The sequence below is a fragment of the Molothrus ater genome, chromosome 29, assembly GCF_012460135.2.
Source record: "Molothrus ater isolate BHLD 08-10-18 breed brown headed cowbird chromosome 29, BPBGC_Mater_1.1, whole genome shotgun sequence".
NCBI classification, from domain to species: Eukaryota; Metazoa; Chordata; class Aves; order Passeriformes; family Icteridae; genus Molothrus; species Molothrus ater.
This window is the reverse complement of record NC_050506.2, coordinates 2,353,309-2,376,691: the sequence shown is the minus strand read 5'-3', so window position 1 is coordinate 2,376,691 and position 23,383 is coordinate 2,353,309. Positions and strand designations below refer to the sequence as shown.

The window sequence follows — 23,383 nt, the reverse complement described above, 5'->3', positions numbered from 1 at the left end:
CTCATGGATCCCCCCCACATCTCCTGCCTGTGGGAGCCCAGGAAATTCCTCTGGCTGCCCTGGAGGACTGGAGACCCTGCCATGGGGCTCAGAGACCCTGGCACAGAGCCCAAGACCCCTGTGCCTTTGATTTAGCCCTTGGAAAAAACAGCTACCAACCTTGCATGAAGGATTACAAGCCATGAAAGTTTAAGTAGAATGTTAGTGAATTTATCACAGGGTGGAAAATTTGATTTTTTTGGGGTTTTTAGAATGGGGGTTCAGGGGGCAAGATGGAGGGATCTGGGCATGTCCAGCCTTTCTCCTTCTTCTTCCTGGCCTCCATCTTCTGCTGTGATGGTGGCACTTTTGGATTGGTTTAGAGTAGAAGCTCAGTGTCTAACACAGGTGATAGGTATTGGGAAATTATTGTAAAAAAGTACGCATAGTTTTTAATATAAAAAACTAACACCACCCCAAGGGCTGGAAACTATTACCAGCTTTGTGTGAGGAGCTACAAGCCACAAGAGTTTGAGTAGAATGATAGTGAATTTATCACAGAGTGGAAAAATTGATTTTTTTGGGGTTTTTAGAATGGGGCTTCAGGGGGCAAGATGGAGGAATCTGGGCAAGCCCAGCCTTTCTCCTTCTTCTTCTTCTTCTTCTTCTTCTTCTTCTTCTTCTTCTTGGCCTCCATCTTCTGCTGTGATGGTGGCACTTTTGGATTGGTTTAGAGTAGAAGCTCAGTGTCTAACACAGGTGATAGGTATTGGGAAGTTATTGTAAACATTGTACAGGTAGTTTTTAGGATAAAAAGATAACAACACTGCCCTGGGGCAGGCAGAGTGCCTGGACTGTCCTGCTGAGTGGACCTCGGCAGGGCAGGAGAAAGAATTTTATAGATAAGAAACAATAAACAACCTTGAGAGCGAGAAATGAAGAGCCCTGACTCCTTCTTCGATCGCTGGGCTGGGAAAAGAGACTTTCAAATGAATATCAGGGTCACTGTGACCAGCTAGAGACCCCGAGACTGCCCAGAGAGAGCGACACCGACCCCACCCCACAGCCCACACGGTTCCCAGCGCAGTGCCTGGAGCCACCTGCTGTGGCATCACCACCTGTGCAGGTGTGCCGGGGCATCCAGTCCCCAATTTCCGTGTTGGCAGCGCTGCCCCGCTCCCAGCAGTCCCTTGGAGGTGAGCAGAACCTGGCAGCCGCCGCGACAGGAGGAGTTTGCAGCCCCGGCGTGGCTCTCCCTCCCCATGCACCCCCTTGGCAGGGCTTCCCCTGCCCCCCGACATGTCTGAGCACGCAGCCGCCTCCAGGCTGTGGTTCTCGGGGCTGTGCTTCCTCCTGCAGGTCCTCCTCATCCTCCTGTTCGCGGTGTGGGTGCGGTACAGCCCCGAGGGCAGCCCCGGGCCGTGCCCCCCGACGCTGAACTGCAGCCGCAGGAGCCAGGACCCGAATGTGCTGCAGCCCCGTGAGTACCCCCATGGCAGAGCCCTTCTGATGAGGGGATGGCGCTGGGTGTCACCTGCAGACCTGGCACTGACTCCGGAGATACCAGAGAGGCACCGTCGAGCTGCAGGTTGGGGTGCTGGAGCTTCCCAGAGGGGTCGAGCAGACACGCTGCAGGGATTTCTGAAACAATTGCAGCAAAAGAGGGGAATTTGGGGCTGGGGGGGTGTGTAAGAGCACAGAAGGGATCACTGAGTGCAGTGAAAAACTGCATTTCTTCATTCTGTGAAAAATTGGGATCATCATCCCATGCCTGGTAGGGAGCACAGCAGCTGCTCCTGGCAATTCAGAGCTTCCCACTGACCAGCCAGGTTTGCTGGGTTCTCACTGAGCCCCTTCCACAGAGGACTGCAGGCTTGGGGTGCTGGGGCTTCCCAGACACGCTGCAGGGATTTCTGAAATAATTGCAGCAAAAGAGGGGAATTTGGGGCTGGGGTGTGTGTTAGAGCAGTGGAGCTCAGAAGGGATCACTGAGTGCAGTGAAAAACCGCATTTCTTCATTCTGTAAAAAAATGGGATCATCATCCCATGCCTGGTAGGGAGCACAGCAGCTGCTTCTGGCAATTCAGGAGCTGCAGAGCTTCTCAGTTGGGGTTTGTAGAGCCAGGGGGTTCACACTGAGCTCCTTCCATGGAGGATTGGAGCTCAGAAGGGATCTCTGAGTGCAGTGAAAAACTGCATTTCTTCATTCTGTGAAAAAATGGGATCATCATCCCAAGCCTGGCAGGGAGCACAGCAGCTGCTCCTGGCAATTCAGAGCTTCCCACTGACCAGCCAGGTTTGCTGGGTTCTCACTGAGCCCCTTCCACAGAGCACTGCAGGCTTGGGGTGCTGGAGCTTCCCAGAGGGGTACAGCAGATACGCTGCAGGGATTTCTGAAATAATTGCAGCAAAACAGGGGAATTTGAGGCTGGGGTGTGCGTGAGTGCAGTGAAAATCAAGGGATCATCATTCCAAGCCTGATAGGGAGCACAGCAGCTGCTCCTGGCACTTCAGAGCTCCCCAGCCAGGTTTGCAGTGCCAGGCGATTCACACTGAGCCCCTTCCAAGGAGGACTGGAGCTCAGAAGGGATCACTGAGCACAGTGAAAAACTGGGGATCATCATTCTGTGCCTGGTGGGGAGCTGCTCCTGGCACTTCAGGGTGTGCAGAGCTCCCCAGCCAGGTTTGCAGTGCCAGGAGATTCACACCGAGCCCCTTCCAAGGAGGATTTGGCTCGCTGGGTGATACCAACAGGGTCTGCATCATGCTGCTGCATGCTGGGCATCACTGCAGAGCTCCTGCCGGGGCTCAGGGGCTGCCCCTGGGTTTTCTGAGCCACAGGCAGGGTTGGCAGGGGCACAGGAGCTGCAGAGCGCCCCGGCAGAGAGAGAGGAAGGAGCAGAGCCGCTGGGTGGGAGCTGCAGCAGGTTCTCCCGGTTCCTGCTGCCCACGGAGCCCCACCCTGCAGTGACTCACGGAGCAGCCCGCCCCACAGCTGTCAGCTGGAGAGGTGCAAAGGGCGCCCAGCCCGAGCAAGAATCCGGGCCCCCATCCCCTGCTTTGCCACCAAATGGTGCCAGAATGACACCAGTTCTCTGCTCATCCTTCCTCTCTGCTCATGCCCTGAACTGGGACATGATGCCTTCAGGGGTGCTGACATCTCAGAGCCACTTTGGTGCTGCTCTGGTGGGTGCAGACATCTCTTGGCCACCCCAGGAGGTTTCTGTGCTGTGGGGTGAATGTGCTGAGGTTTCTGCACAGGGCAGCTGCAGAGGGGGTGGCTTGGAGAGGCTGCAGAGGGTGACAGCAGGCAGGGGTGGCTGTGGCTGTACAGGGTCACAGCAGGCAGGGGTGGCTGTCCCTGTACAGGTCACAGCAGGCAGGGGTGGCTGTGGCTGTCCCTGTGCAGGTCACAGCAGGCAGGGGTGGCTGTCCCTGTGCAGGTCACAGCGGGCAGGGGTGGCTGTCCCTGTGTAGGTCACAGCAGGCAGGGGTGGCTGTGGCTGTCCCTGTACAGGTCACAGTGGGCAGGGGTGGTTGTGGCTGTACAGGGTCACAGCAGGCAGGGGTGGCTGTGGCTGTCCCTGTGCAGGTCACAGCAGGCAGGGGTGGCTGTCCCTGTGCAGGTCACAGTGGGCAGGGGTGGCTGTGGCTGTCCCTGGCACTCCCACTGCAGATCTCCAAGGAAGATCTGTGGGAACCCAGGACACCCCTCTGGCTGTCCTGAGCAGCCCAGACCCCGGCCAGGGGGCTCAGGGACCCTGGCACAGAGCCCACAGTGCCTGTGTGGGTTTGATTATGACCCCTGGAGCAAGTTACTAACCTTAGATGAAGATCAGCAAGCCACGACAGTTTAAGTAGAATAATAGTGAAGTTATCACGGGGTGGAAAATGGATTTTTGGGGTTTTTAGAATGGGGGTTCAGGGGGCAAGATGGAGGGATCTGGGCATGTCCAGCCTTTCTCCTTCTTCTTCCTGGCCTCCATCTTCTGCTGTGATGGTGGCACTTTTGGATTGGTTTAGAGTAGAAGCTCAGTGTCTAACACGGGTGATGGGTATTGGGAAGTAATTGTAAACATTGTACAGGTAGTTTTTAGGATAAAAAGATAACAACACTGCCCTGGGGGCAGGCAGAGTGCCTGGAACTGGGCCTCAGCAGGGCAGGAGAAAATTTTTTATAGATAAGAAACAATAAACAACCTTGAGAGCGAGAAATGAAGAGCCCTGACTCCTTCTTCAAGCGCCGGGCTGGGAAAAGAGACTTTGGAACTTTTCTTGGGGTCACTGTGAGCAGCAGAGATCCCCACAATCCTCTACCCTGGCTCCAGCCTCACATCAAGTGCAGAGAGGCTTCAGCTCCCCAGGCCCGGGGGTGTCTCAGCCCTGGCTGGGTCCCCTCAGGGACCATCCCGAGGGTGTTTGCCCTCCCTCAGCACCCCCAGACCCATCCCTGTGCCTCTCCCCCGGCAGGGTTTCGGGATGTCCACGTCCAGGTGCTCCTCAGCTTTGGGCTGCTCGTGGCCTTCCTCAGCCGCTGTGGGCTGGGCAGCGCTGCCATCATCATCCTCATCACAGCCTTCTCCATCCAGTGGGCGATTCTCATCCAGGGCATGCTTTACTTCTCCCTCGACGGCAAAATTTCCGTGGGAGCTCAGAGGTAAGGCAGGAGGGAGCTGCTGAGCCCAGCCCAGCCCTGGCACACTGGCTCCCTCCTCTGTAAAACTCGGGGCTCTGCTGTGGAGGAGGATTTTGCAGACAAGTGGGACGGGGTTTGAATACCACTGTAAGAGCCTAAATGAGGCATGTGGGACTCCAGGTGGCTCTCCAAAATGCAGTTTATTGTATCCAAAATGCAGTTTATTCTATCCAAAATCCAGTTTATTGTATACAAAATGCAGTTTATTGTATCCAAAATGCAGTTTATTGTATCCAAAATGCAGTTTATTCCATCCAAGGTGTTACAGCAGTCCAGGGTCGTGGGTGGCAGAGCTGTGCCCACAGCTGTCAGCTCCAGCTGCAGGCAGGCCTGGAGACCCTTCGGTTTTGGTTACAATGCATTATAAACTTTCCTTTTGGTTACAATGCATTATAAACTTTCCTTTTTGTTGCAATGCATTATAAACTTTTCTTTTGGTTACAATGCATTATAAACTTTTCTTTTGGTTACAATGCATTATAAACTTTTCTTTTGGTTACATGGCATTATAAACTTTTCTTTTGCTCACAATGCGTTATAAACTTTTCCTTGCTGAGCATCTTCACACAGTAGAACCAATCTCTACCTTACCTTTTATCTCTATCCTATCATAACTGCTATAATTACCATATTCATGTCACTGTTCTCCAATCACTAACAGTCAGTACATTACAGTTTAAGCCAGAAGTTGTTTTTCAGTTTTCTTGCAGTGGAAAATTCTGAGACTTTTTTTCTATTCGCAACTTTGCTGCCTTGTTTGCCTGTGGAATCTTTGTGCTTGGTAAAAACATCTTCTTGTCTGGGGTGGGTTTATCCTTTGCTCTAAGCCATAAAAACCCTTCTAACTAACATAAAATACCCTTGGCCTCCTTGCTTATCCAGTCAGACTGGCTCTGCAATTCTTTTCTTCTGTATCAAAACTTGCTTCCATCTCTATTCCTTCATCAGACTCTACATTTAAAATCTTTCTGCCAAGCACACAGATCTGTGAGACTTTCCTGTCAAACTCTCATCCTTCCCAACACAAAATAGTGCTGGGGTCATTGCTGGCTGCTGAGGCTCGGCTGGGTTTGGGGTGTTTGTGTCCAAACCCAGACATTTTCCCCTCTGAGCACTTCCCCACCCCACTGGAGCAGCCTGGAACACTCAACTCACGCCAGGGTGCAGGAGATGATGGTTCCCCCCTGTCTCTGTCAGGGTTTGGGGAAGAACTGAGCAGCTCCAGCCTTGGGGAAGGTGATTCCTGAAGGGTTTTGTGCTCATTCTCTAATGGGCAACTGAAGTTCCCCAGGTGAGCAAAGAGCCACCTCCTGTGTCCCCACTGTGACCTGAGAGCCCAGCAGTGCTCCAGGCTTTGGGCTGAAAGGGATGGGGCCATTTCCTGCCTGTCTGGGCACTTTGAGCACCTGAAGAGTGCAGAGGAGGCTCCTTTTCTGCCCCAGCAGAGGTGAGGGGTGTCCTCTGAAAGAGCCCAAACCAAAACTGGGCATGGAGAAGGTCAAAGCTGTAAAGAATTCCCCTCCAGAAAGCAAGGAGCAGCTCTCAGGAGGAAGGCCCAGCACTCCTTCAGCTCTTCTTGCCAAATTCTTGAGACTTTCTTGTCAAACTTTCATCCTTCCCAACATCCCACCCTGGCAAGGGCTGTGTGAGCACTGCCAAGGGATTTAGGGGCGCGCTCTGGCCCTCGCCTGCCTCAAGCCCAGCCATCCCTGTGTCACCAGCACCACAGGGCTCTGCCTGCTCAGCTCCTGATCCCTCCCAGCTCTCCCCAGCCCCTGTGCTCATCCCTGTGCTCATCCCACACTCTTCCTCTCCTTCCCAGCCTGGTCAGAGCTGATTTCTGCACCGCAGCTGTTCTGATCTCCACTGGAGCTCTTCTGGGCAGGGTGAACCCTGTGCAGATGCTGCTGCTGGCCCTGCTGGAAGTCACCCTGTGCACCCTCAATGAATTCATCCTGCTCAGTCTCATGGGGGTGAGTCACCCACTGCGAGAGGGAGCGGCCCTGGGTTTGGGCTCCTCATGGCACGTTCTGCCTCATCTGGAGAGGCAAATCCCTCACCCTGCTGCAGTATTTGCACTGGTTTGGGGGTCTCAGTTGTTTCCTGGATCTGGGTTGAAGGCACTTGAGACAGTAATTCATATTTGGATTTAGGTGTTTATTATTTGTTATCAGTTTATTATTTGTCACAGTAAAAAACTGTGAGTTGGGCAGCTTTTCATTAGAAAGCACAAAATGGCCAACAATCTCTTGTCACAAGGTCTTTTAAGAATAAACTATCCGGTTTATAATTATTTTCCCTTTTAACCCACTAACTGATCCCAAAGACCCCACAATGAGGACTTTTCTGCCCAATTACAAAATGCCACCCCAACCCATGAAGAAGAAGGAAGAAGAAACCCAGGATGACACCCTGTGCCCTCCATCTTGCACACTAAAAACCCCAAACCCTCAGTTTCTCACCCAGTGATCCACCTACACTGCTCTCTATAATCTATTTCACACTTTTGTGGATTCCAGTCTATTTTGAAGTCCAGGAAACTTTCTCCATGGATGAGGGTCAGAGTCAGTGCTGCCCTGGGGGTCAGGGCACCCCAGAGCAGACAGAGGAACATTCCCAGTGCTGCCCCTGGCTTTCCACATCACCTCAGTTCCTGCACACACTTTCCCCATTTTCTGCACTCCCCAGGTGAGCGACACAGGAGGCTCCTTGACCGTGCACACCTTTGGTGCTTACTTTGGCCTGATGGTTTCACGGCTCCTGTACCAGCCCCACAAGGACAAGAGGAAGAGGGAAGAGCAGCAGGATAAGGGGCACCAGACGGGTGCCTTTGCTGTGGTTGGTATGGAGCTCGAATCTACAGCCCCTACAGCTGCTGGTGGAAGGGTTGTCACCAATCTGAGGGTGTGGCTTTGACCAGGAAATTGCTGCAAACATCAAGGCCAGATGTCCTGCACCTCCCCAGGGACCTGTCTGGGCCTGCACCACCCTCTTCTAGAAAAACCTTTTCCTTGTGTTCTGCCTGCACCTCCCTTGTGGCCACGTGCGTCTCTTGGCCCTCACAGGAACTTTCTGTCCCACGAGGGATCAGCTCCAGCACCAAGACCTGTTCTATTCCCTGCAGGAACCATCTACCTGTGGATCTTCTGGCCCAGCTCCATCTCCACCACCACTGTCCACCACAACGCAGAGAACTGGGCAGTGCTCAACTCCTACTTTTCACTGGTGGCAAGCACCGTGTCCACCTTCATCCTCTCTCCTCTCCTCTACGAGGAGAGCACCCCAAGGCTGGTAGGTCCTCTCCTGGGACAAACCCACATCCTGCCCTGTAGGAATAGGCCTGAACACACCCAAGGCAAAAGGGGAGGCCTGTTAGGCTCATTAAGGACCAATTTGTGATGGTGTTCACAGGGGTCTGAGGATGAGGGAAGAGATGAGGATCTGACTCCATGTTTCAGAAGGCTTGATGAAGGCTTTTATTATTGTCGCAGACATCTTTTATGGAAAATTCTTTCCTTAGGATTTTTCTTTCTGAGAAACTGAGAGGCCTCAGGAACAAAATGCAAACAATGGTTATCTGCTGCTGTGGAATGCAACAGGTGCATCTGGGATTGGTCTCATGTGATTGTTTCTAATTAATGGCCAATCACAGCCCAGCTGGCTCAGAGAGCCGAGCCACAAGCCTTTGTTATCATTCTTTCTTCTTCTATTCTTAGCCAGCCTTCTGATGAAATCCTTTCTTCTCTTCTTTTAGTATAGTTTTAATGTAATATATATCATAAAATAATAAATCAAGCCTTCTGAAACATGGAGTCAGATCCTCATCTCTTCCCTCAGCCTGAGACCCCTGTGAACACTGTCACATATTATAATAAAACTATACCAAAAGAATAGAAGAAAGGATTTCACCAGAAGGCTGGCTAAGAATAGAAAAGGAAGGAATGAATAACAAAGGTTTGTGGCTTGGACAGAGAGTCTGAGCCAGCTGAGCTGTGATTGGCCATTAATTAGAAACAACCACATGAGCCCAATCCCAGATGCACCTGTGGCATCCCACAGCAGCAGATAACCATTGTTTGCATTTTGCTCCTGAGGCCTCTCAGTTTCTCAGAAAGAAAAATCCTAAGGAAAGGGTTTTTCAGAAAATATCCTGGCTACACCAATTTGAGGAAGACAACCCCCCCCTCCCAGTCCCCTGCTGGCGCTCTCCATGGAGCCACTTCCCCTGACCATGTCCTGCTCCATCAGGTTCAGATCCAGGATGCCACCCTGGCTGCCATGGCCGTGATGGGCATGGCTGGGGAGATGCTGCTCACCCCCTTTGGTGCCCTCATCGCAGGGTTTCTGGTTGGCCTCATCTCCTCCCTTGGCTTCAGATTCTTCACGGTGAGTCCCCAAGGATGCTGATCCCAGCGCGGGGATCTGCTCCCAAACCTGCAAACACAGGGCTGAAGCACGGCCCCCCCGGAGGCTCCAGCCCACCACCAGCTCTCCCCTGTGCTCTCCCCAGCCCGTTCTACACTCCAAGCTGAAAATCCAGGACACCTGTGGGGTTCACAACACCCACGGGCTGCCCGGGGTGCTGGGGGCCCTGCTGGGGACGCTGCTGACGCTGCTGGCCACCGCAGACACTTTTGGTTACAGGTGAGAGGAGCCAGAACTGGGGATGCCAGTGCCTTGATGCACCAAGCTGGGGCCACCAGAACCCCTGAGATCAGGGCTGCTCCACTCCCCTGTTACAGCAGCGCTTTAGGAGCCATTACCCAGAGCTGTGAGCCAAACAAAGCTCCCCAAACCAGCAAACTCCCCAAACAAACCAGCTCCCCAAAGCCCGTCTCCTCTCTGGCATGCAGGCTGGAGCTGGTATTCCCACTGGTGGCCCAGGGCAGCCGGACAGTCACTGACCAAGCACTCATGCAGCTCGGTGCCCTGCCCCTCACCCTGCTGCTTGCAACGCTCGGGGGCTGCATCACGGGTGAGTTTTGCCTCCAGCACAGAGGGATGGAGGGCGTGAGGGGCAGGGAATGGATGGGTTTGGGGAAAAGGGCAGGAGCAGCCCCAAAGCAAAGCATCCCCATCAGGCAGGCCGGGCAGAGCCCAGGGGTGCTCAGCACTGGGCAAACCCAGCGGAGATCGGGGCTCCCCTTGGGGCTGGGGTTCCCTTGTGGGGCCGGGCCCATCCATGGGGCTTTACTCCCCTCTGGCCGGGGGTCCCCCCGAGTCCGTGCTCCCCCGGGTCTGTGCTCCCTCTGCTCTGTGTTCCTCCCCATGCCATGCCCCCCTGTTCTGTGCTCCTCTCTGTGTCCGGGGCTCCCCTCGGGCTTGAGGCTTTCCCCAGATCCGTGCGCCCCCCGGTCCCGGCTCCCGCTTCCCCCCGGCACCCCGCGGTCCCGGCTGCCCCCGGTTCCTCCCGATCCCGGTTGCTCCCGATCCCGGCTCCCCCCCGCTCCCGGTTCCCTCCGGCTCCCCTCTGGTCCCGGCTCCCCCCGATCCCGGCTCCCCCCGGCTCCTCCTGATCCCGTTTCCCCCCGGTTCCCCCTAGTCCAGGCTCCCGGTTCCCCCTAGTCCTGGCTCCCTCCCGCTCCCCCCGGTCCCGGTTCCCCCCAGTCCCGGCTTTCCCTGGTCCTGGTTTCCCCCAGTCCCGGCTCCCGGTTCCCCCCGGCACCCCCCGATCCCGGCTCCCCCCTCTCCTGACTCCCTCCAGTCCCGGTTCCCCCCGACTCCCCCCGCCCCCTGTCCCGGTTCCCCCCGGTTCCTCCCGCTCCCGTCTCCCCCCGGTGCTGGTTCCCGGTTCCCCCCAGTCCCGGTGCCCCGAGGTGCTGCTTCCCGGTTCCCCCCGCTCCCGTCTCCCCCCGGTACTGGTTCCTGGTTCCCCCCGCTCCCGTCTCCCCCCGGTACTGGTTCCTGGTTCCCCCCAGTCCCGTCTCCCCCCGGTGATGGTTCCCGGTTCCCCCCAGTCCCGTTCCCCCCGGTTCTGGTTCCCGGTTCCCCCGCTGCCCCGGTGCCGCCGCTGCCGCCGCTAGATGTCAGGGGAAGCCCGGGCAGCGGCCGCCCCGCTCTCAGACGCCCTCGCCCGGCTTTGGGTGTCCTCAGGAGCCCTCCTGAAAATCAACGTGCTGAGGTGCTGCCCGGCCGCGCAGTACAAGGAGAACCCCGGCTTGCGGGAGGTAAAGCTGCGGAATTGTTGGTAAAAAGGGGTTTTGGGTCTCAAGCAGTGGCAGGGGTTGGATATTTCCCCCAAGCTCCCTCCTCTTGCAGCAGCATTTAGGAGAGCTGCAGTAAATGCCCCTGGCCATGGACTCAGAGAATCCCTGACTCGTTTTAGGTGCCCTCTAAAAGCACCAGCTCCAACCGTTCCACTGCTGCCGAGGCCACCACTAAACCATGTCCCCAAAAATCTGTTAAACCCTTCCAGGGATGGAGACTTTACCACTCCCCTGGGCAGCCTGTGCCAGCGCTGGACAATTCCAGTGAAAGAATTTCCCCCATATTCCATCTAAACCTTCCTGGTGGAAGCTGAGCCCCCATGCAGCCCAAATCTGCCCTGAGCAGGGCCCATTTCTGCCCCTCTTTTGTCTCTTCTTCAGGGCGCATTTCTGTCCCTCTCTTGTCTCTGTGCAGGGCCCATTTCTGCCCCTCTCTTGTCTCTGAGCAGGGCCCATTTCTGCCCCTCTCTCGTCTCTGGTGCAGGGCCCATTTCTGCCCCTCTCTTGTCTCTGTGCAGGGCCCATTTCTGCCCCTCTTTTGTCTCTGAGCAGGGCCCATTTCTGCCCCTCTCTCGTCTCTGTGCAGGGCCCATTTCTGCCCCTCTCTTGTCTCTATGCAGGGCCCATTTCTGCCCCTCTGTGCAGGGCCCATTTCTGCCCCTCTCTCGTCTCTGTGCAGGGCCCATTTCTGCCCCTCTCTTGTCTCTATGCAGGGCCCATTTCTGCCCCTCTGTGCAGGGCCCATTTCTGCCCCTCTCTTGTCTCTATGCAGGGCCCATTTCTGCCCCTCTGTGCAGGGCCCATTTCTGCCCCTCTCTTGTCTCTGTGCAGGGCCCATTTCTGCCCCTCTCTTGTCTCTGGAGCAGGGCCCATTTCTGCCCCTCTGTGCAGGGCCCATTTCTGCCCCTCTGTGCAGGGCCCATTTCTGCCCCTCTCTCGTCTCTGTGCAGGGCCCATTTCTGCCCCTCTCTTGTCTCTGGAGCAGGGCCCATTTCTGCCCCTCTGTGCAGGGCCCATTTCTGCCCCTCTCTTGTCCCTGGTGCAGGGCCCATTTCTGCCCCTCTGTGCAGGGCCCATTTCTGCCCCTCTCTTGTCTCTGTGCAGGTGCCTGAGGAAGGATCTGACCCCAGTGCAAGTGGAAAGGAGGAGCTGGGCAGCAGCACCTTGGTGTGATGACCCCAAAGCCCCTCTGAGGTCCTGCACCACCAGGGGTGTGCCATGGCCAGTGCCCGTTGGTTCTGGCAGCCTGAACCTTCCATCAGGAGCCAGCCAAACGTTTTGGGAGCAGCTGGGTGTCCACAGGCCTCTGCAGGGTGAAGAGGAGCTGCAGGATCCCTGTGCTTGCTGTGGGAGCTGCCAGGGTCACCTCAGGGTGTCCAGGCTTGGCTCAGCCACTCCCCCTCGCTGCTCCTTGCCTCAGTTTCCCCATCAGCTGCTCTCTGGAGGAAGGCAATGGGGAGAGGAGGGATGACTGTGCTGGGGAACGGGCCCAGGAGGCTGAACAGAAAGCAGCAAAGACTTTGTAGAGATATTTGTGCACATAGCAATTAAAATATATGGAATTTTTTTTGTAACTTCAGGATTTGCCCCTGAATTCTCACAGCACCTGCCCAGCTCTGCTGGCTGTTTCCTTCAGGTGTCATCCAGGGGGGAAGGCAAAGCCCCCCAGTTTGCCCTGCACCCCAAACACTGATGCCCATTTGGTTTTTTGGATTTTGCCACCCATCTGAGGATGGTGCAGTCTCTGGAGGGTGGGACAGCACCCAGGGGCAGGAGCAGAGTGACACCAGCACGGGGGTGACCCTGTGTCCCCCTGAGCACTCCTCACCTTGCACCAGGGACTCCTCTCAACACAGAAACACCCCCAGCACTCAGCCCTGCTGTGACAGAGATGCTCCTGTGGCCACTGCAGCCCCAGGACACCCAGAACCCCAATCCCACATCCCCCTGCAGAACCCAAATCCCACATCTCCTCTACAGACCCTGACCCCACATCCCCATGCAGACCCTGACCCTGCAGAACCCCAACCCCACATCCCCCTGCAGACCCTGACCCTGCAGGACCCCAATCCCACATCCCCATGCAGACCCTGCCCTGCAGACCCCAACCCCAAATCCCCCTGCAGAACCCCAACCCCAAATCCCCCTGCAGAACCCCAGCCCCAAATCCCCCTGCAGAACCCCAACCCCACATCCCCCTGCAGGACCCCAGCCCCAAATCCCCCACAAAGGGGCTCCCACCCCCCTGGGAGCAGATTGGAACACTCTGGAACACTCTGGAACCCACAGAGAGCCCTGCAGTGACTGGAGCAGGGCCACAGCCCCAGAGGACTCCTAGAGGGGCCATGCTGGGGGTCCCCGATGGGGGGGACACCTTGGGGTCCCATCTCCCACGAGCCTGGAGTGGCTGCTTTCAGACGCTTTCACACCTCCTGTGCCAGACTGGCACCCACCATGTGGGATTCCTGCGGGCACAGGTGTGCCCAGCTGCCAGTGCCACCATCCCTGAGGAGGGGACACAGCCCCAAAGGGGACAGGGGGTGCAGGGCCAGCACAGAAAAGTTTGGGGGAAATGCTTGGTAGCCACAGGTGGGACCCTCTTGTTCTGTTATCTGCTGCTGTTGAAGTACATGGGTTTCCTTTAACTGACTGGACAAAAGGAGGACAAAATTTCAAAAGGACAAAATTTCATGAATTCAATGCATTAATGAAATTATTAAGGTGGTCCTAAAACGTCACTTTAAAACACAGCAGGAAGTCAAAACATCTTGCTTTGATATAAATCAAACTATCACTTTAAACTTTCCCCACTTTCGTTGTCCCGCACAGAAAATGGTGAAATCAGCACATTAAAGGCCTTGGTGTCACTGAAATTCCATGACAAAAGGCAGGGAATTGGGTCACGCGTTCCTGCTGCTGCTGCAGGCCCTGAGGAAGGGCCCTGCAGGGACTGCAGCCCCACTCCTGCCTCAGGGGGCAGGGGAGGACACGTCCCTGTCCCCACATCCGTGTGACACGAGGAGGGAGACGCGGGTGCAGCAGGGCTGGTGCTCATCACCCCTGGCCTGAGCTGGAGAACCATGGCCCCAAATCCCCCTGCAGAGCCCACATCCCCCTGCAGAACCCACATCCCCCTGCAGAACCCAAATCCCCCTGCAGAGCCCTGAACCCAAATCCCCCTGCAGAACCCAAATCCCCCTGCAGAGCCCTGACCCTGCAGAGCCCTGAACCCAAATCCCCTGCAGAGCCCACATCCCCCTGCAGAGCCCTGAACCCACATCCCCCTACAGACCCCACATCCCCCTGCAGAACCCTGACCCAAAATCCCCCTACAGAGCCCAAATCCCCCTGCAGAGCCCTGACCCCAAATCCCCCGGCCGACCCCAAATCCCCCTGCATAACCCTGACCCCAAATCCCCCTCCAGACCCCAAATCCCCCTGCAGAACCCTGACCCTGCAGAACCCTGACCCCAAATCCCCCTCCAGACCCCACATCCCTCTACAGACCCCTGACCCCACATCCCCCTGCAGACCCCAGACCCACCTCACCCCATTCCCAGCCCTCTCCCCCCCTTTCCCAGCCATCCCCCTTCTGTTTTTTGTTTTTTTTTTTATCTCCTCGCAGCGCATCTTAAAAGCAACCCAACTGCGCCGGGGAGAAAATCCGCTGCAGTGAGATCATTGCGAGACCCTCAGACGTCGGGGTCGGGTGTGAAATGAACCTCCCTCCTCCTCCTCCTCCTCCTCCTCCTCCTCCTCCTCCTCCTCCTCCTCCTCCCCCGGCCCTTCTCAAAGGCTGTTATGTTTTGTAATCGGATTAAGGGCAGCCCTGCGCCCTCCCCACGCCGCTCCCGGCCCGCGGCCGCCGCTCTCCCCGCGCTTGTTTAAGCGAGCGCGGAGCTCTCCGTGCGCAGGGAGCCTGAAAGGTTTAGTCAGCGAACAAATTGCTTCTCTGTAGGGGCCGTTTTCTTCCCCAAGTTGAACATAATGATGGCAGTTTGAGGAACAGATGGTGCAGCTGAGCACAGATAATCCCGCCGGGCTCGGGGAGAGCAGCGCCGGCTCTGCCCGCACCGCCCGCGGCCGGCCCGGGACCGGGGGGGACCCGGTGGTCGCACCCCGACCGAGCACAAGGAGCTCACCCCGCCCTCGCACCTCTGCTGCCCCCGTTTGGGTGCCAGACTCCGCTCGTGCCTCAGTTTCCCCCGAGGGGAACCTCAGCTCCGTCACTTTGCGAGGCAGGGCTCGCCTCCGGATCGCAGGGACCTGGGGAGATGAAATGTGAGACAGAAACAGCCTTCCCACGGCTGAGAACAGCTCATTTCCCTCTTATTTTCCTATTTGCCCCTCTCTCCAACAGCATTGGAGATGTGGAAAGAGCTGAAGAAATTCCAGCAGCTCGTTTCCCTCTCATTTTCCTATTTTTGCCCCTCTCATTTGGTCTTGTAAGGCAAAGATTGAAGACTGAACCCCTTTTTAGTTACCTTACAACCTTGCCTCAAGAAGAAAGGATTCAAACCCTCATCTCTCCAACAGCATTGGAGATGTGGACAGAGCTGAAGAAATTCCGGGGTTGGGTGTGCAGTGTGCCCAGCTCAGGGATGCCGGGATCTGCCCGCTGAATGAGTCTTTATTTAAAACCCAGCAGCGGGAAGAGCCCCACGGACACGGTGCAGGCAGGGCAAGGCAGGGACACATCTGCATGGGGCACACGCCAGGCTGGCACCAGAGACCCTTCCCCACTCCAGGCTGGCACCAGAGACCCTTCCCCACCCCATGGGGCACGGGCACATCTGCATGGGGCACACGCCAGGCTGGCACCAGAGACCTTCCCTACTCCAGGCTGGCACCAGAGACCCTCCCCATGCCACAGGGCACGGGCACATCTGCATGGAGCACACGCCAGGCTGGCACCAGAGACCCTTCCCCACCCCATGGGGCACGGGCACATCTGCATGGAGCCCATGCCAGGCTGGCACCAGAGACCTTCCCCACTCCAGACTGGCACCACAGACCCTTCCCCACACCATGGGGCAGGGACACATCAGTGTGGAGCAAGCCCTGCCCATGCCAGGCTGGCACCAGAGACCCTTCCCCACACCGCAGGGCACGGGCACATCTGCATGGAGCCCTGCCCGTGCCAGGCTGGCACCACAGACCCTTCTCCAAGCCAGGCTGGCACCACAGACCCTCCCCATGCCACGAGGCATGGACACATGCATGGAGCAAGCCCTGTCCATGCCAGGTTGGCACCACAGACCCTTCCCTACTCCAGGCTGGCACCACAGACCCTTCCCCACACCATGGGGCACAGACACATGCATGGAGCCCATGCCAGGCTGGCACCAGAGACCCTTCCCCACATCATGGGTCACGGACACATCTGTGTGGAGCAAGCCCTGCCCATGCCAGGCTGGGACCACAGACCCTCCCCATGCCAAGCTGGCACCAGAGACCCTTCCCCACTCCAGGCTGGCACCACAGACCCTCCCCACGCCATGGGGCAGGGACACATGCATGGAGCAAGCCCTGTCCATGCCAGGTTGGCACCACAGACCCTTCCCCACGCCACGGGGCACGGGCACATCTGCATGGAGCCCATGCCAGGCTGGCACCAGAGACCCTTCCCCACTCCAGACTGGCAACACAGACCCTTCCCCACACCAGGTTGGGACCACAGACCCTTCCCCACTCCAGACTGGCACCGCAGACCCTTCCCCACACCATGGGGCATGGACACATCAGTGTGGAGCAAGCCCTGCCCATGCCAGGTTGGCACCAGAGACCCTTCCCCACTCCAAACTGGCAACACAGACCCTTCCCCACACCAGGCTGGCACCAGAGACCCTTCCTCAAGCCAGGCTGGCACCACAGACCCTTCTCCACACCATGGGGCAGGGACACATGCATGGAGCAAGCCCTGCCCATGCCAGGTTGGCACCAGAGACCCTCCCCACTCCAGGCTGGCACCACAGACCCTTGCCCACGCCCCGGGGCTCTCCCAGCCTCCCGGACACGCTCCAGGCACACTGCACCGCGTGCCTGTGTCTGCAGGGTTTGTTTCATTCACGTCCCCTGAGAGCCCCGGCTCTGACAGCTCCCCTGCCCTCTCCGTGGCAGCCCAGCTGCCGGGAGACCTGCCTAATTCACCTCTTGCTAATGCAGCAGCTCAATCAGCTGCTCGGAGGGTGTTTTACAAGTCAAAGCAATAACAGCATCCCTCTGCTACAGCTGGGGAAACTAAGGCACACAAAGAGGTGCCCGGCAGTCCGGTGGAATTAGGAGCAGGAGAAAGCCCGAGCTCGTGGTGTACATGTCCTTACACATCCACAGCCCCCACCCCCGGAGCAGCTGATGCCGTGTGCTGTTGATGGAAAGGCAGCTAATCATCTTTCCCACCTTCCTCGGAGTGTGAATCGTTATCCCAGCGACACCTGGAAAGCTCCTTGTCACACACATCCCATAATGGGCACCAGATGGGAGAGGCAGGGCTGGGGAGAGGGGCAGGGGCCTGGCCACCCCCACGCTGAACAAAGAGCAGCGCCCAGGAGCTCCCCAGTACGGACCAGTATGGCCAGTACTGGGTTGAAGGGTCAGCAGCCAGGAGAGGGCCCAGGCAGAGGTGGCAGTGGAGGAAGAGGCACCACGGGTGGCACTGAACGCCTCAATAACCGCCCAGGCAGCCCTGCCCGTTGGGAAAGGACGTGAAAAAGTGACAAATGAAGGTTAAAGGCAGCAGAGCCGTGGAGCCCTGGCACCCCAAACCCTCCAAAGCACATCCCACCATGCCTGGGAGCTTCTGCTCGGTGCCAGCCTGGCAGGGGCACAGTGGGTGTAGGGAGCCCTGGCACCTCAAACCCTCCAGAGCACCTCAGAGCCTCTGCTCAGTGCCAGCCTGGCAGTGTAGGGAGCCCTGGCACCTCAAACCCTCCAGAGCACCTCAGAGCCTCTGCTCAGTGCCAGCCTGGCAGTGTAGGGAGCCCTGGCACCTCAAACCCTCCAGAGCACATCCCAGCACACCTCAGAGCCTCTGCTCAGTGCCAGCCTGGCAGTGTAGGGAGCCCTGGCACCCCAAACCCTCCAGAGCACATCCCACCTTGCCTTGGGACCTCTGCTCATGCCAGCCTTGCAAAGGCACCATGGGTGTAGGGAGCTCTGGCACCCCAAACCCTCCAAAGCACCTCAGAGCCTCTGCTCAGTGCCAGACTGGCAGTGTAGGGAGCCCTGGCACCTCAAACCCTCCAAAGCACCTCAGAGCCTCTGCTCAGTGCCAGTCTCACAGTGGCACCATGGGTGCAGGGAGCCCTGGCACCCCAAACCCTCCAAAGGACATCAGAGCCTCTGCTCAGTGCCAGTCTCACAGTGGCACCGTGGCTGCAGGAAACCCTGCCACAGTTTGGATGGTGACAGGGGGGACACGATGGGAATTAGAGCCAGGTCCCTGTGCTTGGAGTGACCCAGAGCCCCCCAGTTCCTCCCTGACCCCAAACTCTGGGGGCAGAGCCCAGTGCCCAGTGCCACTGCAATTACAGAGCCACCTTCTCAGGCCCCCATTCATTGCCACAGGCATAATGAGCCCCCAGGCCTCATCAGGGGGGGCAAAGCAATTAAAATTGCTGCCCTGGTGGCTGCGTGGGTGGCTCTGGTGTGGGTTGATGCCAGTGCCCCTTTTGGGGTGAGTGGGCACTGCCAGGCTGGGCAGGGCTCAGATTGCTGCGTGTCCCTGGGGGTGAACAATCGACTCGTTCTTCCCTGGCTTCAAAGAATAATAAAATAAAAAATAAAGAGGGAATAAAGGCCCCAGTAAAGCTGGGAGTCAAGTTTATTTACAAACCGAGTATGAAGTGAAGGGCCTGGAACAAAGGTGTTATGTAAGGGACAGTCACTAAGGGGCTCTTTACCCACGCTAATTGCCACTTGCTCCATGATATCCATTTAGCTGGCAGCTGAAATGGCCTCCTCAGCCCTGTGGGTTCAAGCAGTGCTTGTTTGCAGCACTGCCCAGTGCAATTAGTGCAGCAGCACAAGGGCTGCTGCAGTCCTGTCAGCAGCCAGGACACCCCTCTGGCTGTCCTGAGCAGCCCAGACCCCGGCCAGGGGGCTCAGGGAGCCTGGCACAGAGCCCACAATGCCTGTGTGGGTTTGATTATGACCCCTGGAGCAAGCCACCAACCTTAGATGAAGATCAGTAAGCCACAAGAGTTTAAGTAGAATAATAGTGAAGTTATCACGGGGTGAAAAAATAGATTTTGGGGTTTTTGGTATGGGGGTTCAGGGGGCAAGATGGAGGGATCTGGGCATGTCCAGCCTTTCTCCTTCTTCTTCTTGGCCTCCATCTTCTGCTGTGATGGTGGCACTTTTGGATTGGTTTAGAGTAGAAGCTCAGTGTCTAACACAGGTGATGGGTATTGGGAAGTAATTGTAAACATTGTACAGGTAGTTTTTAGTATAAAGACATAACCCTGCCCTGGGGCAGGCAGAGTGCCTGGAACTGCCCTGCTGGATGGACCTCGGCAGGGCAGGAGAGAATTTTTTATAGATAAGACACAATAAACAATCTTGAGACTGAGAAATGAAGAGCCCTGACTGCTTCTTCAAGTGCCGGGCTGGGAAAAGAGACTTTGGAACTTTTATTGGGGTCACTCTGAGCAGCAGAGACCCCAACACTGTCCCACCACCCAAACCCAGCGGGAAGCCTCACACCTCCCCAGAAACGGGATCACAGTGCCCACAGAGGGTGGGTGGGTGGGTGTGCTGGTGGGCACGGGGCTTGGCAGGGAGAGCTGCTGCCTTGTGGGGGATTTTGGTGTCTGTTGTGTAACAGGGAGGGACCTTGAGGTCATCCCAACCCAGCCTGGGTGGTGAGGGGCAGAAAATCAATGTGGGATTCTTGTGGAGAATGATGGCCCTGAAAGGAGAACGAGGTCTGGAGAGGATGAACAGAACCTGATTGTGACCCTGTTCACAGGGGTCTAAAGATGAGAGAAGAGACAAAGATCTGACTCCATCTTTCAGAAGGCTTGATTTATTATTTTATGATGTATAGTATATTAAAACTATACTAAAAGAATAGAAGAAAAGATTTCATCAGAAGGCTGGCTAAGAATAGAAAAAGAAGGAATGAATAACAAAGGTTTGTGGCTCGGGTCTCTGTCTGAGCCAGCTGGGCTGTGATTGGCCATTAATTAGAAACAACTAACATGGACTAATCAAAGATCTACCTGTTCCATTCCACAGCAGCAGATAACCATTGTTTCCATTTTGTTCCTGAGGCCTCTCAGCTTCTCAGGAGGAACAATCCTAAGGAAAGGATTTCCCATAAAAGATGCCTGTGACACCTGATGTTTGTGATGGTGTTTCCCAGGGGCCCAACTGGAAATTGCCCTCAGGTGCAAAAGCCCCAAAGGCAGAAAGCAGAATAAAAACAGAATAAAAACCATTGGGGAGGAGAAGGTGCTTTGAGCTCCTGCAGTGTGTGTGCCCTTCCTGCTCCAGCCCTGCCCTCACCCCTGGCATGGCACAGGGACCCTCAGCTCTGCTCCAGCCAGACCCAGGAAAAGGGGAAGATGAGGTGGCAGCACCCCCAGGAGCCAAGAGGTCAATTTTATTGACAAACTGCCTCTTGAATGGAGCAGGGGGAACAATGCTGGCCTCAGCCCGGGTCACTGGGGCCGTGTAAAGCAAGGGGCCGGCTCCAGTGGCCCCAGGAGAGCCCTCCAGGCAAAGTGGCCTTTCCCAACGTGTTTGCATAACCTCTGACCCCTTCTTTTGGGGTTTAATTGAAATCCCAGCTCGGTGACAAATTGGCATGACCAGCAGGCTGGAGGCTGAGAGGGTGAGCGTGGAATGATGCTGGGAATTCCCCTGGCTGCTCTGGCACTGCCCGACCTGCTGCCCCTTCCTGTCCTGCCGTGGCACACCTGCAAAGCCCAAGGGGGGTTTTAATCACACCCTGCTCCTTCCTCTGGCCCCATGTCCCTGCCCAAAGGCCACCACAGCGGGCTTGGGACAGGAATCTAGCAGCAGCTCTGTCTCAATACAGGCAGGAGCACACAGGCACTGTCTGAGGCTTGTGAGCCTCCCTCAGAAACTTCAGAAACTGAAATCTCCTCGGGCTGGAATGCTCTGCTGCTTTGTTAATCACAGAGCTCCTTGGGCTGAGGCGTTTGCAGTTTGCACCCTGGCAAAGCCCCACCAGAGACTCCTCTCCCTCCCTGCCCAAAGGGAAAGGTCACAGCCCTTCTCCAGCCCGGTCCTGAAGTAAAAACTGCTTTTTAGAGCCAAAAGGAGAAATGATTTCCTAGAAAAACAACTGTAACTGAAGTCCCAAAGCAGTTTTGGGCATCAAAACCTGACATGGAGCCAAATGGAGCTGAAGCCATCCTGTCTCAGAAGTTCCTGGGAGAGAGGTGAGAAATGACAGAATCCCCTGTGATGGCAGAAATCTCATTTTCTGCAGAAACCAGACTAAAAACAAAGAGAATGAGCCCCAAACCAGACTCCTCTCAATCCCCATCCCCTTTGCAGAGCATTTGCAGCATCCCAGCTGCTCCTTGCAGCACATGGGTGATGCAGAGCTGTGCTACAGGGAGGTCCCAGTGCACCTGAGAGGCGTTTCCAGGTGGGTTTCCCTGCTGGCTAAAGGGACTGCACAGAACCCTCCAGAGCACAAATATTTCCCCTCCACTTTTCTTCCCGTCCCAGAACACCGGATTCTGGGATTAGACTGCAGAATTTTCCCTGCCCACAGGTAAAGATTTAATATTTCACACTGTGTAGAGCATGCAGTGTGAATCCCAGCTGCCTTTTAACAATAATGTCTGGTATCATGTGCAACCACACCCCTGAAGTGCAAATGGCACAAGTGAGGTTGGAACAATTCCCACTAAATCCCTGCAATTTCCAAATTTCCACGTGCAGCCAGGGGCCTGTGAATCGCTGAGGCTCCTGCCTGTGGTTCTGCTGGCCCTGCCCTGCAGGATTTCACTGATCCTGGATTTTATATCCCACATCTTGGAGCAGCAGTCACACATTTTGCAGGAGCAGCACAAGACTTTCCCTCAGGAGTGTGTCTGTGCATCCAACTCACATTGAAGCACCTTAAAAACAGAGCAGTCCCACATTGAGGCAAAACCCAAAAATATCTCCATTGCCGCCTGCTTTACTGTCTGCACCTCATTTGCAAATCATTTACAGGGATTTTTACATATCCTAAAATACTTCTAATTGCAGGTTTGGTGTCTGTCATCCGTCACTGATTAATACATTTCGTTGCTATTATTGTTATTATTACTATTAACCGTGCATCCATCCAATTCACAAATCAAAGTCTGTTGCCCAGGATGGAGCCACGAGGATCAGGTTTGTTTCTAGGAGGTGCAGCCATCAGAGGGGATGAGACCCAGAAGAGCAGCCCCTTGCCCTGTGGATCTCAAATTGCTTTGCAAAGAGCAGGAGATCAGCACTTTGCAGATGTACAAAATGGGGGGTAAATCAGCCCCAGTGCCTCCAGCAAACTGGGGGTACTGGTGGGGACTGGCCAATTCACTCTCCCACCTTCCCCATGCCAGTTGCCACGTTTCAAGGGACACAAATCAGTTGTAATTTTGTTCTGTTAACCTCCTTCTCTCCCACACCACTGGGAATAAATCCAGGATGATTTTATCCCCCTCTTTTTTTGCTCCCAGGACAGCCTCACGCTCTGCTGGCTGTCACTGAGCCACCCAGCCCTGTGATGAGACCCAGAAGAGCAGTCCCTTGGATCTCTGCTTTGCAAAGAGCAGGAGATCAGCACTTTGCAGAAGATGGGGTCTAAATCAGCCCCAGTGCCTCCAACAGACTGGGGGTACTGGTGGGGACTGGACTATTCCATCCCTTCACCCTCCCTCCTCCCAGTGCCACCTTGCAGTTTGCCACGTTTCAAGGGACACAAATCAGTTGTAATTTTGTTTTGTTAACCTCCTTCTCTCCCACACCACTGGGAATAAATCCCGGATGATTTTATCCCCCCTCACGCTCTGCTGGCTGTCACTGAGCCACCTTCCCCCGTGCCCCGTGGGTCACCATTCCCCCACACAAACTTCGCTTTCCACCAGTTGAAGATCTTAGAGGCTTCTCGCACAAAACCCTTTGAGGTATTTCATGCGAGGCTTGAAAAGGCTCCTGCTTCCTCTGGGGGGCATTATCATGACAACCGCCTTTAATTCAGCGCCGATGCCGGCTCCCAGCTGGATCCTCAGCCACGCCAAGTCCCCCCGACACCCTTCGGCTGCCTCAGAGAGGCCAAAGGAGCGCTCGGGTCCCAGGATCACGGGGAACCGGCCCATCCCCATTTCCCAGTCCCCATCCTCATATAAATTCCCTTCCAGTCGCCCCGCACTGTTCTCTGCGCGTTCTTCTTTTTTTCTGCGAGCGCTGCCCTCCTCTTCCCCACTCCCACCGGGCGCTTCCCTCCTCCCCGCGGTCCCTCCTCTGTCCCCAGCATCCCCCTTTTCTCTCGGCT

General features: G+C 56.1%; 1 protein-coding gene and 1 long non-coding RNA gene across 2 annotated transcripts; one reads left to right on the top strand and one right to left on the bottom strand.

Annotated features, from left to right (window-relative positions):
- Nucleotides 1–1,263: 1,263 nt before the first annotated feature.
- RHBG (Rh family B glycoprotein) lies at nt 1,264–12,450 on the top strand. Its single transcript, XM_036398051.2, has 10 exons — nt 1,264–1,459; nt 4,450–4,636; nt 6,498–6,648; nt 7,364–7,517; nt 7,800–7,966; nt 8,924–9,061; nt 9,186–9,319; nt 9,529–9,650; nt 10,769–10,842; nt 11,986–12,450. The coding sequence occupies exons 1-10, from the start codon at nt 1,279–1,281 to the stop codon at nt 12,052–12,054; spliced, it is 1,377 nt and encodes a 458-aa protein (XP_036253944.1). The 5' UTR covers nt 1,264–1,278; the 3' UTR covers nt 12,055–12,450.
- Nucleotides 8,906–15,449, bottom strand: LOC118696110 (uncharacterized). Its single transcript, XR_004981614.1, has 3 exons — nt 15,366–15,449; nt 15,037–15,147; nt 8,906–9,109 (listed from the first exon to the last, which is right to left on the bottom strand). It is a non-coding gene; the product is annotated as an uncharacterized LOC118696110 (long non-coding RNA).
- Nucleotides 15,450–23,383: the final 7,934 nt, after the last annotated feature.

What these genes read in the sequence shown, in the direction of transcription:
- RHBG (XM_036398051.2), top strand. Translation starts at nt 1,279, where the DNA reads ATGTCTGAGCACGCAGCCGCCTCCAGGCTGTGGTTCTCGGGGCTGTGC. An exon ending in GCAGACACTTTTGGTTACAG is followed by an intron (nt 9,320 to 9,528) that starts GTGAGAGGAGCC and finishes TCTGGCATGCAG; the next exon opens with GCTGGAGCTGGTATTCCCAC. An exon ending in GCTCGGGGGCTGCATCACGG is followed by an intron (nt 9,651 to 10,768) that starts GTGAGTTTTGCC and finishes GGGTGTCCTCAG; the next exon opens with GAGCCCTCCTGAAAATCAAC.